Source organism: Lycium ferocissimum, unplaced genomic scaffold, assembly GCF_029784015.1.
Source record: "Lycium ferocissimum isolate CSIRO_LF1 unplaced genomic scaffold, AGI_CSIRO_Lferr_CH_V1 ctg3753, whole genome shotgun sequence".
Classification (NCBI taxonomy): Eukaryota; Viridiplantae; Streptophyta; class Magnoliopsida; order Solanales; family Solanaceae; genus Lycium; species Lycium ferocissimum.
This window is the reverse complement of record NW_026725483.1, coordinates 9,535-22,500: the sequence shown is the minus strand read 5'-3', so window position 1 is coordinate 22,500 and position 12,966 is coordinate 9,535. Positions and strand designations below refer to the sequence as shown.

Sequence of the window (12,966 nt, the reverse complement as noted above, 5' to 3'; positions counted from 1 at the left end):
TGAAAAAGGATGTTTCCTTGCCTGCATTAAGATTTCAAACTCAAACTTGTCGTCAAAAAAAAGGGAATCAATCAGAATCTTGAAAAAATAGGGAAATAGTGAATCAAGATCTAGATGGATCCCTATCTTTATCTCTATCCACGGAGATACCTATCTATATGGAGAGAGATCTATCTATGAATCGGCCTAGACTATCCTCTATCCGGATAGATATGTCCCTATGAGCGACTACGCCGATCTTTATATGTTTTGGCCACGTCCCTTTCCGCTCCGAAGAAGAAGGTTTGGATCTTTCAATCTTATGTCGTGAGGTATGTGACCTATGTTAGGTCCATAATATACCACAGCTTTTGGTGTTCTATGATTCACCTCCGAATAATGAGTAGGTAGTTCGATCCTTTTGATTTTGATCTTTTTAGTAAACTGATGGGGGGATGCGGAGCAATAGGTCGAATTACTATATAAAGAAGAGTTGTAAACTATAGGACTTCTTGTTCGAGTAGGAATATTTCGGTTTTTCTCGTTCCTTCTCTTCGATAAGAATAGGGATTTGAAATGATACAAATTCCTCTTCATTCTGTTGTGCTCAGCGAAAGAACTGCCTAAGCATACTTTTTCGGATCCAAACTTCTTTGTTCTTTCTAAGTCTTCTTCTTGCATAGAAGAACGCAACTGTTGCAAAAACCGGGATTTTAGTAGTAGGCGGCATCCCCTCGACGTTTTGAGTAGGCGGAACCATTCTGTTTTGGTTCTTCTCCACGGGTGATCCAGGAATTTGCCTATTATTTTTTCAACTGAGATTTCGATATAGAAGGATCTCTTTATTTCTTCACCGCGGGTTCTCGCATCATTTTCTTGAAAAGATATTATATCACCGTGGGAGAGTTTAAAATGAGTAATGTTAACCATTCCATTATTCACACAAACCCTTCGATGACTTATCGGCTGCCTTGCTTGAGGAATAGTTTCACAAAAATGGAGACGAACCAGGATAACGTCCGATCTTGTTTCTGGATTGAGTAGAAAAGGGATATATGAAGTTCGTTCTCTTCCTCTGTGCATCTCTGTGATGGGTAAATCTCCATAAAAAAGGGACAACTTTCGTGTAGTTTGTGATTGGATGTAACTGTTAAGATTTTCTCTAGAATAAATCTTTCTCTTAATAGATCTCTTCTTGTTCCTCAATCTTCGGAGAATACGGCGTTGTATTATTGTAAGTTCTCTGTTCCAAACATTTCCTGAAAGTAGACGACAAGTTTTAAATCTTAATGCAGGCAAGGCATATCTCGTTGAATCAGTCTTTTTCGCCACATCGCGTATAAGGGGAATCGAACCCCCTCCGCTGCTGGCGGGCAGATGTATAATGTACTACTTCGATCCAGCAACTTCTTAGGAGTAGGTTTTGGCTTGGGAAAAACCCGTGGATGAGCGAGAATATACGAATATTTTTGTGTGAAGGTTTCCCCTTACAGTCTTTTTTGTGAAAATGAATGCGGATGGGTGTCTGCTTTCTTTGAGAATTTGGATTGTACAACCAAGAATGTGGCTGAACGCCCCTTTCTTCTTATTAGTCAGATAGGTTTGGAACCCTTTCCCCTTTTAATATAATAATAAGGTAAACTTCCAAAGCTCCTTTCTTCAGCTGGTGCGCAGGAGCGCACTTTCGTTTTCCCCTTAACCTTAACAAGGGGCTTTCATGAATAGGGATTTCCCGCCAGCAGTCTTCTCTTCCTATCACTTCACTTCGTTCTAGAAATCTGATCTCACCGGGCCGGGCGAAGGGGAAGGAAGAGATGGGTGGTCCGGGAACAACAACGAGAGAGGACTCGTAGCCCCCCCTCTCACTCTTCCCCACGCCTATTTGTTCACCCGAGATGCAGAACTCTTTTTTCTTTTTTGTTTGAATAGATAGAGCCATGATACATTCCGAAATATTGTATGTAAAGGTAAATAGACTCTTTTCGCCCCCTTTTCGATGTCTGCCTGAGGACCTATGTTAATGTTTTGGAAAGGGGATGTTCGCCTTTTGTAACAAATAGACCCACGATACGGACTAATATATGTTCTTACCCGTAAGCATAAGTAAGATCTATTCATAGTTGGTCAGTCCCCCACGGCAGGGCTTCTCGCTTTTCATGAATGTGTCTCCCCCTCTGCTTATGTGAGTTTTACCCGCCCTTTACTCTGCTTGCTTCTGACTCCCTATGAGCCCTTACTTTTTCGGAGGGTCGGCGGGACATGGGAGCCTCAGCTCATGCATCGGTTTACCGAAATAACCTCTTCTCTCCCACTTCCTTCTATTCAAAAGGCGAGCAGCCCTTAAACAAAAAGGCCCTAAGAGGGTTCTTCTTTATATATTACATAAGCCCTAAAGTAGGTAGCCCCGAAAGCCGAACTCAGCAGAGTGGGTTTTGGCTTGCCCCTTTCTATCTTATTAGTCAAACCTAAACGTCCTTATTTCAAAAAACAGCGCTAACACCCTATCTATAGTAAGGGGCCTTTTCAATTCAATCTCCCACCTGATTTCGGACAGTCAAATAGAAAGACTCTTTGTTAGCTCTTCGTGCCTCCTTGACTTCTCAAACTGAACGTCGACTGTCCAACTAGAGTATAGCCGGAAGGAGCTCTTTTTGTATTGAAAGTGTTTTCAAATAGCAATCCATCGCGTCGGTAATAAGACTTAGAGTAAACGAACGATTCAAGCTCCTTACAGAAGGCAGTTCAGCTTGATAACTCGATAAGCTGTATTGACAGAACAAAACGACTCTTTCAAAGGTGGGATCAATCCCAACCTATTCTTCTTAGCCTAACAGTCTATTCGTGGAAGTAAATTATCCAAAAAGTCTCCTTACTAGACCTAACATCCTGTCATCGCTTTCAGATACAAGGAAGTTGGACTAGTTATTAGACCAACTATCTCACGCTCTCTCTCTCAAACCCAGCCAAAGGAGCACATCTAGTTGAAAGACTCTCATTCTTATTTAGAATGGGAAGATCTTTCCGTTCGTAAAAGCTTAAGCTTAAGAGCTTTATCCATAAGTAATGAGAGGAGACTTTTAGAAAACCCTCATGCCTTCTCTGGAGACAGAGATCTTACTGCTACCTCCGAGTCTGACAATCTAGTCTTCTATGCTTTGAGCTTTTAGAATCCTCTTTCTCTCTGATCCTTCGTGCGTTCTTTATCCTATTCCGATTCGATTTAGCTTTCTTTTAGTTGCTATATCTTTATTTTGAAGAAAGGTGGATCTATAGGGGAAAGGAGAAATATATAGTATCAATAAGAAGATAGTTTGATTTTCTTGTTTGCACATGTGTATTGTCTAATCTATGAGAATCAAGCTTTTCCCCTTCCCTAAGCGCATATAGGGAAGTGGGCCCTCGTTGGTGCATAACAGAGCTTTCCTACCGACGATCTTTCTCGGTGCATAAACGAGGCTTAGCCTTCGAAGTACCGCATAAGCAAGAAAGCCAATAGACCTTGAATAGCCTGTAAGAAAGGACTTATGAAGAGGATTTGACTATAGTATCAAATCCACATATAAATCTTGTACGCAAGTTGGCACAGCGCTTTCGCTTTAAAAAAATGGCGCTCATTTAGTCTGCGCGGTCAAATCGGCTCTCCTGCCTGTGTATCCCATGCCCGGTGCCGTTGATCTGTCTGATGGGAGAGATCCACCAATTCCTTTATTTCAATGTGTTGTATCCTCTACAGAGGTGGAGTACCCTCTATTCAATATATGATTTCCTGCCCGGAGGGAAGGTCATCTATATGGAAACATTGAATTCGCCAAAACAGGATTTTCGAACTTTTCTTTGATGGGTTCGCTTCTTGACACATGTCATGCTGGATTTGAAGAAATAGAAATGAAAGTCTAATTCTGCTAGAGAAAGTTGAATATGAATTAAACCAAAGAGGAGTTTTTTACTCAAAAAGTAGTGGCAGGAAAGGAAGCAGCACACCAGGACGAACTCCTTCTTTTAAATATCAACTCAAGGCCTCCTTTCCTTACTCGTTGGTTTGAGTGCTTTATCGAAGGATTGATATAGAGAAAAATGCCTATATTTCTTATCTAAGCCCACCTACCTTGGGATAAGCGGTTACCGGAAGTTTGAAGCTGACTTTAATGAGCAACACTTCCTCGTAGGGTCAGCAAAGCAGGCTCCTTTAGCCGCTTCGATTGTTAGAGCTCACTTCACACCAACAGAATCGTAAGCTTTCTTCTCCGCCTCAGCTTGAGAGCTCCTTTCTACATCAAGATCTGGCCCTTCCCCAAGGTAGGTAGGTTTATCCTCACTCGATCGACTCCGGCTATGGTGTGATTCCTGGCATATGTACACCACAGTAGCTAAGGTAACCCCGTTCCAGCTCGCATTGTATTTGAAGTTGAGGATTTCGCTTCTGATGTAGTCAGTGAGAAGCGTCGTTCCGTTTTTAGCTTTAGCAAGCCTGTGACTGCCTGAACAGACTAGTCTACGCTCAGCCAACATTCCGAACTTGTCTCGATACTGACAGTTCAGTGGATGGGATAGCAGAGAGAGAAAGGAAAAGAAGTAGTTCCGAAAGGAGACTCCACCTAGCTAGCGCGCTCCTCACCTCAATGCTACACTTCGGCAGCTACGAACTAAGACGCTTCAGAAGAAAAGCTACATCCACTACCTGCATTCACCCTGACAGGCTAACCCGAGCTTACCGAGGGCCTTACCGCCCGAACCAGCAAGACTAATGTCTACTTATACCTTTGAGAGGTCCACTTATACTATTGAGAAAGTCTCTAAATTAATAAGGCCCCGGTTGTTATATAAGATTCAATTCAATCTAACAGGCGGACTACCTTCGGCTACTACAAGATCTTTAGAAACCAAAGAATGAGCCTACTTTACGCACTTCCGCACTAAGCAGGCAAGGCCAACTACACAAGCAAGAAGGCATCGCCTGCGGCTTCCAATCCAATGACAAGCAAAAGACGAAGAAGTAACTTACTATACCTTACCTCCTTGTGCCCATAGCTTGACCTCCGCCTTTTTCTACCTGCACGGATGCCTTCCCTTCCTTGCAAAGCGAACCTAGTCAAGCAATGGAAGGAGAAAGGAAAAAGACCTTCCTCGCGCACAGACCATCTTTAGCGAAGTCCCTCCTTCCCAACCTCTCCTACAGCATCCATTTCGTCAAAGAAGGACGGAGCAGGCACACTGACTACTCTGATTGGGCGTGGACTGGGAAAAAGTAGCAGCTAAAGGAAAGCTAAAAGGTATTGGCGAAGAAGTAATGGAGGATCTGATATAGATTGAAAAGAGGGAAAGCTAAGCTAGCTAACGAAGGGGTTGGGATTCGCCTCGCCCTAGTACACCAACCAGGAAGAAGGATTTTGTGCTTTTCACCTTTCCGCCAAACCAGAACGAGAGCCAATCGGGTCGATCAGAATGTCCTTATTTCACAGCGCTATAACATTCTCAAGTTAGAGTCTGACTATCTCTATTCGTTGTAGCACCCGAGAAAGCACACGCTAAGCAGATCTTTACCAAAGCCATATCTCCATAAGCATCCAAAGCTGCCTACTCATTGGTAGTGAAAAAGCAAGAACATGGATATGTTTACGAAGCCAAGAGCCACTCATCTGAGCCAGCGGATTAGAATTCTGCTATGCCAGTGCGCAAAGCAAGCACGCAAGGACTGCGTAAATCTTTGGTCTGCCTATCATTGTCCATGTTGGGCTGACTCCGTTAGGCAAGAGGGCCCCTACTGATATTGACTGACCTGTTGATAGGCTATAAGTAGGCCGTTTGCTATTGCTATAAGGGCTGCTCGCCTTTATACGGCTTGGCTTCGCTATCGCTCGTAATGGTCGACAGTATTCCTGCCATACCAGAATTCCTATTATTTATAGCTAGAAGCTTCGCCAGAAGCAAACAAGATGAGGTCGCTCTGCTTCGTAGACAAGGCTCGTTCCGTACTTGACTTACGAGCTCGTGTAGTACTCACCCCTATCTCTAAAGGGGCTTATGCACTCCACTCGCTGTCTACTAAAGGAGCGTTAGAGCGAGCGAGCGAAGCCCTCAATTTAGTGGCTTCCCTCACCCTCCTCTTTCATTTCCGCTTAAGCTTCCGGGCTTTGTGGGATTAATTGATTGGATACCCGAGACCCATAATCTTTCCTAGGAACAGCTTCTACGACGATAGGCATAAAGGCATGATTAGTTCCACAAATCTCACTGCACTGACCATAGTAAACTCCTTCTCGTTGTACCGAAATAGAGGTCTGATTTAAACGACCAGGTACAGCATCACATTTGACACCTAAGGAAGGTACAGCCCAACTATGAGGTACATCAGCAGATGTTACAATAAAACGTATATAACTTTTTGCTGGTAGAACCACTCTATTGTCGACTTCTAATAAACGTGATTGACCCAATTCTAGATCATCTTCTGGAATCGTATAACTGTCAAAAGTGAGTGACTGTTCATCGGAACTGTTATAGTCCGAATACTCATAAGGTAGGGTCGACGCCCGCCTCCCCCCAAACTGTACTTGCAAGTTTCCCCGCAAAAAGCTCTCCACGCCTACTCTTAGAAAGAACACTATTTTTCTTTAGTTAGGTAGTTCTCCCGACCGTAAGACCCTTTATGAGTAAGGTTAATCGAAGGCCGGGGAAAGTTTATTGGCAAGAGGGAACCATTTCTCACCCAGCCCTACCTACCCTATGTATTCGAGGGAGAGGCTGGAACCGAAAAGGACCAGGTTCCACACATATGAGACAGGCAGAAGGTATGGGACGAGCAGTTTCTTGAAGAGCGAATTCGATCCTATAGTCGTCTTCTTTGTTCGAAAAATGCACAGTGGAAAGGGATGCTAGTCGGCTCGGCGAAGTTGTAGCCCAAAAAAAGAAGATCCAGAGTGATTCCTCACCTATCCTGTCAGGGGCCCAGTGGAACGCTCGAGTATAGATTCCCTATGCTCATGTAAACGGCCGGGGCCGGCCGGCCCGTAGATCTAAAAGGATCCAGCCATAGGCCTGACCGGATATCGTTTGTCCACAAACAAAACAAAAACAAAGTAGGTTTTTAGTAGTAGTTCATGAGACCTCGAATTCCCACGTTCCAGCGTGCATTATGCCAACAGGTCCCACCACCAACTCTAGCTGAGAAGTTGAGTCACCCTTCTTTTTTTTTTCAGAAATAGAATAGAATAAAGAATGAGATAGTCTATATCCTGTATCGATCATAGGATCACTCTATGAATAGGTCAATTCTCTGTGACCTCCCACCGTTCACGACATCCCTTGCTTCTCGCAAGAACGGCTCCTCGGTGGAGGAGTAGAAGCGCTGGTCCCCTTCGGTCAACTTGCTTGTGCCTGCTGTTACCTACCGTAGGACCTCCGTCCCCGAAGCGAAGAAAGAGGAGCAAGAACAAGAGGTTGTCCTCTCCTTACAGTCAAGTGGCTTTCAGCTCCTCTCCCGGCCCAGTAGTTCCGCAACTACTACCGTGGTTGTTGCCAACGGGGATCCCCCATTCCGAAAGGTTACTAGGCCGGCCGTTAGGTCCAAAGTTGTATACCACTGCTATGGTGCCGATAGATTCACTACTTCAGCGCCGTTATCGGACATTGCAGGCTGAGCATCTATTTCTCGTATATCGTTCCACACCGAGAAGAGGGATGTGTACCTCCAGCAACAACAAGAATGGAACCATAGGCTCCTATGCTGGGAGCATTTCGGGGTATAGGTCTAACCACCTCAACTCCCCGTTTCTGGCATGCTATAGTTATTAAAGTCTCTCGACGGCGGGAATGGGAGATTACCGGTAAGCCAGATGCTTCGCGAACCATATTCAACTTTAAGGCATTTCGTTGCACTTTAATCACCCTCGTGAAGAGGCGCACTCCGATACCATTGATGTCCAATAGCTTTTATAGTAATGGCTGGATCTACTACTACCTCGTCCATTGAGTATAACAGAGCAAATGATGGTATAGCAATGAACATAGGGATGATACTAGGAAATATGGTCCGAAGAATCTCGATAGTAGTTCCATGAACAATCCTTTGCGGGATTGGATTTTTTTGATAGTGGAAATGCCATAAAGCGCGACCCAAGATCCATGATACGAAAACCAAAATCAGAATAACGAAGAAAAAGACATCGTGATGTAAGTCTGTTATTCCTTGCATTATAGGTGTTGCTGCGTCTTGAGATCCTAATTGCCATGGTTCCGCTGCATCACAAGGAGCAATTGTGAGGAATAGCCATTCTAGAACAATCATTTGGTTTGGTTCATTCTTTGACTGCTCTGCTCCCCCCAAAAAAAAGAGAGACTGAATTTCTTCCACCTTCCCTGTACGAGTAGTGAAGAAGTATAGAGCACTTTAGTTGGTTGTTGACCAACGGAAAGCATGGGAGAGAAAAACGCAGAATTTACGCAATTTCTTTTCTAAGAAAGAGATCATAGTGATTGATGGCTCTTTCAATCCGGCGAAATGGAAGGCTTTGGCGTGTACCAAAATGGAGAATTTGGGTCAGATTAATAAGCTTACGACCACTGAACAAACTTGGTTGACGAACATAGTTTATGCGCCGCTAATGTAGCGGCTTGTCGAGCATTTGACAAACTCACACCATCCATTTCAAATAGGATTTGTCCCCTGGACACACGAGCAATCCAACCCGTAGGATTTCCTTTTCCTCTTCCCATTCTTACTTCTGTAGGTTTCCCGGTAATAGGGATATCTGCGAGAACTCTTACCCATATCTTACCATTTCTTCGGAATTGTCCGCTCATAGCACGATGGAAGTGTCCGATTATAGCACGACGCGCTGCTTCAATCGCTCGATATGAAAGACGACCAGCTCTACAACTTTTAGTGCCATATCTTCCAAAACCAAGTTGTGTACCGTCCGGTTTGCAACCCCTACTACATCTGCCTTTACGATATTTACTATATTTCGTACGTTTCGGATATAGCACGTCCCTTTTTTTTTTGACTATATGAAATCCACACTTTGACACCTGAGATTCCGTAACGAGTAGATACTTCCGCAGGAGCATAATCTATTTTCTGGTTAAATACATTACGAGATGTTTTTCCATACTTTCCGCATTCAGTTCTAGCTATTTCTGCACCTTCTAATCGACCTGAACAACATATACGGATCCCCTCCACCCCTTTTTTCATTACTAATGGAATATCCTTCACTATTTTACTAAAAATGGAACGAAATGATCTTGTTTTGTTCCTCGGTTGAAAAGAGATGTCTTGAGCAATCGGAGAAGCACTTTGATAAACAGATTTGATCTTGACCGATTCAATGTTGGTATTAGTGTTTGTTCTATTATACAACAAAGATCGCATTTTTTTCACTTCGTTCAAATAATAGTTGTACCCGTACGGAATTCTTCTGTTTCTCAGTATGATCTCTATCATCATCTCTATTCCCCTTATCAATTCTCCTATCCTATTTAGGTCTATGAATTTCTCTATCAATTCCATTACCTTATCCTTACCCATGAGGTTCCAACATTTTCTCCTTAATTGACCTAGGAGTTGTTCCCGGGCATCCTCAAAAAAAAGGTTATTATACACCCCAACCCCATCCCTTGGAAAAAAAAAGGTAGCACCGAAGAAAGGAAAGAGCGAGATGGTGGTTTTTGTTGTTCCCGCGAAGCGAAGATCATTCGCTTGGCGAATAAAGTGGGTCACCCTCTTTTTGGCTTCGGCCAAACACTTTTTCTCGCTGGTCGAGCTTTCTACAAAAAAAGCGATGCAAGAACGTATTCTTTTATCTAAGCTTCTTCCCTGTGCATTAGCTCCCCCCATCGTAGATGGTTCAGCCACGCCCGGTGCCACGAAATGATTGAGAACTACGACGGGGTCGAAATGCATTTTGTTCTTTGTATTCAATAAGTATTGCATGACCGAATAATTCAAGGAAGGGCGGACTGCGGGGAGGGTCCTTTTAAGTAGATGACTCGTCGGGCGGTCGGAGCGGGACTTCTTTGGGAAAAAGAACTTGAATAAGTTTGTTTTTCTGAAGGAGTCGTCATTTTCTATCAGGAACGCTATGTCATTTTCAATCCCGGCGTATTTCGGATGCTTGAAGGCCCCGCTGACACGAAGTGATTTAGAAAGATTCTTCTTTATCGATGGTGATCGGTCATGGTATCCATAGCCTTGCTTCTTTTTCGGCCAAATCCGGATTTCGTTTTGCTTCTCCCGATCGTCGAGCCTGATCGACTCGACTCTTTTCCCTGCCCCCCGGCCTCTCACTTCGTTTCGTTCTTCTTCTGTACCGTCGCTTGAATGAAGACACCCGATCGGCCCGACTTTCCCAAATGCCCCCCACCGGCCCTTCTCCTTTACGGGTCTGGATTTTTCGCGTCGTTTCAGTCGTCGTGGTCGACGGGGAAGAAAGAAATGAATGAATGTTCTTTTGGGAAAATGGTTAATAATACACCTACCGAGACGAAAGCCAAAGGTGAGTCTCGTAGGTGGACGTATCGAACCGAAATAAGATCTCAGATTGACATCTTGATACACTGATTTACCATAATAATAAATAGAGTCAATGGTGACTCCGCCGTGGGAAGAGCCGCTTCCTTCTTGCTTGATAGGGGGGGCTTCCATTCACCAGCGCAGACTAAAAGTGCTCTCCGAACCGTGCTGGATAGTCACCCATCACACGGCTCTCAAACCCAACCTGTGGTGGATCCCGGGAGACAAAGTCAAAACGCAACATCCTTTGCCCCATACTTTGAGATGCTCCTCCCCGCCGATCAAGGAGCGAGGCTGCTCGTGATAGGCAACGCTTTAAGCCGCTATCGTTCGGTTCGGATAAGTCAAGTTCCTTCGGTCGCTTCGCTCAGGCGGTCTTCCCTTATCTTCCCTAACGTGAAGACTCGTTATGGTTTGAGATGAGAAAGGAGCACCGGCCGAACGCAATGAATAAGAAATTGACAGCAGAGGGAATCAATGATTCTTATTCGACCGAGTTCTAGCTAGAAAGATGTAGATTACACACCGGAGGTTGGTAAGAACTGAGGTTTGGAACCCTAACCTAAGTAGGCCTACCAGCGAAGCAACAGGTACTTGATCGGGCGGGGGGCGGTTTGGTTTCGTGCAAGGCCCTCGCAGCAGGAAGAAGCAGTTGTCATTTGAAAGTAAAGGCTCTTCTCCTGTTTTACGAATCCTACAACTCTCTTTACTGAGCGAGACTCCATCCATATCCCTACGTTTGGTTTTTCTTTCATTCAATCATCACTTGTTTGACAGCTTAAACTAGGCTCCACTTTAGAGATAGGTTTTTGGTCAACATCAAAATAGGTCAAGGGCGCGTCGGAACGGTCGGTAGCTGCTTAGTCTCATCCGAGAGTTTAATCTCCTTACTCCTTACTGCTTTTTTCTTTGAAAAAAAGAAGGGGGTCGATTTAGGCTCCTTCCCTTCCACTGCGTAGCCGCGCTAGCAGGTACTACGAGCCCTCTGTCCCACGCATCTAACCAGCTCGCGTGGTTCACCGGTTCCACCGAAAACTCTCCTAAGTTGAAGCGGAGCATAGTGCGCTTTAGGCGCTGAGCGAGAAAGGTCTCTTCTTTCCTTTCGGTTTATTCACTGATCTGAAACGACGCACTTGTTTTCTTATTGATTCCCGGGGCGGTGGCATTCTTGAATGAAGTCTATCCGAACCGAATTAGCACTTCTCAGATCAGGCTAGGCCTCTCCAGCTGAGCTGGGCGCCGGGGCCCTGGATGCGCTAGCGATTGGCACATAGGGGAATGGTTGCCCGGGTTTCTCGGCCTGGTATCCTGCACCTCGCGTTCATGATATCTACATTCAACTGTGCCCCGGAGACACGGTCGAAGCACGCCCGTCCAGTGTGCTTCTTTCACGACATGCTATAGTCCTGGGTGTCTTCCAGTGGTCTTCTAGCCTTAGAAGAAGTCGTGTCCGCCCCGGGCATCTGCAACGTCCTCCTTTGATATTCTAATCTGGGAGAACTAAAAGACTGACCCATTCGGTGACTTTCGCGGTCGCCCTCACTAAACCAACTTGAATCTGAACTACGATTCAGATCAAGTCTTACCGAAATAGGATTTCCTTTTCGTGCCATATGCGCTTAGACTTTACTTTTTCCCCCTTTTTCTTCCCGGTCCAATATTTGTTCTCGAAGGTCTTCGTTTCCGTGTAGAAGCAAACTCTCCAAATTTATGACCAACCTTTCCTTCAGTAATCTTACAACGAACAGGAGTTTTTCCATTGTAAATTCGTACGGAGCAATCAACGAATTCCGGCGAAATAGAAGATCTACGTGACCAAATTTTCCTGTGAAAAAGAAGATCTCTCTTCTTCTTCATTCTCAAGAGGAATGCATCAACAAAACTGCCCTTCCATATAGATCGTCGTGGCATGAACGAATTTCTTCGCTTCGATTCCGCCCCTAAAGCGAGCTCCTACTCCTCCTCCTTCTCCTTTAGGATAGGATCCTCCTTGGTCCTTTTTACATAACATTCTCGGCTGCCTCCGGTCCGGTAGGTCGGTCGCCCTCTAGCCAGTGACTAGCCCAGCTATGGAGCTAGGTGTACACCGCCACGTCGAGACTCTCTTTCGAAAGTGAGATACCGGCTTTCATAAGAGGGAAAGATCACTCCGTCATGCAGCAGAGCAGTGTTCATCTAACTAGAAATTGAATAAGAGAAGAAGAATCGTAGCGTAGGGTCGACATAAACAATCGGTTAAAATAGTCTAATGAGAAAGCATCTGTTCACGTTCGTAGTTGCAATAAGTTTTCTTTTTTGTTTCGAGATTGGCTTGGTCTTCAGTCTACCCTAATGAAACCGAAAATCTCACTCCCTCGCTTTCTCCTTCTGATAGACTAGCTTGCGCATCTTCTCTTTGGCACTCATCCTTGGCTTGGGGAGTGCTCTTGCTCTCTCTCTTCTGTGTCAGCGAAGGAAGGATAAGAGTAAGAGCAATC

The 12,966-nt window shown here is 44.7% G+C and overlaps 3 protein-coding genes across 3 annotated transcripts; all 3 read right to left on the bottom strand.

The window, feature by feature from the left end:
- Positions 1 to 240: 240 nt before the first annotated feature.
- On the bottom strand, positions 241 to 2,761 carry LOC132044163 (small ribosomal subunit protein uS4m-like). Its single transcript, XM_059434656.1, is given in 2 exon segments — positions 241 to 1,280; positions 1,283 to 2,761. Coding segments are annotated over 2 exon segments (1,071 nt in total). The 5' UTR covers positions 1,314 to 2,761.
- Positions 2,762 to 2,869: 108 nt separating this feature from the next.
- On the bottom strand, positions 2,870 to 8,527 carry LOC132044166 (cytochrome c oxidase subunit 2). Its single transcript, XM_059434659.1, has 2 exons — positions 7,882 to 8,527; positions 2,870 to 6,496 (listed from the first exon to the last, which is right to left on the bottom strand). Exons 1-2 carry the CDS (start codon positions 8,261 to 8,263, stop codon positions 6,096 to 6,098), a joined length of 783 nt encoding a protein of 260 aa, XP_059290642.1. The 5' UTR covers positions 8,264 to 8,527; the 3' UTR covers positions 2,870 to 6,095.
- A 263-nt stretch (positions 8,528 to 8,790) lies between these two features.
- Positions 8,791 to 12,102, bottom strand: LOC132044165 (small ribosomal subunit protein uS3m). Its single transcript, XM_059434658.1, has 2 exons — positions 12,029 to 12,102; positions 8,791 to 10,553 (listed from the first exon to the last, which is right to left on the bottom strand). The coding sequence occupies exons 1-2, from the start codon at positions 12,100 to 12,102 to the stop codon at positions 8,936 to 8,938; spliced, it is 1,692 nt and encodes a 563-aa protein (XP_059290641.1). The 3' UTR covers positions 8,791 to 8,935.
- Between the last annotated feature and the right edge of the window lie 864 nt (positions 12,103 to 12,966).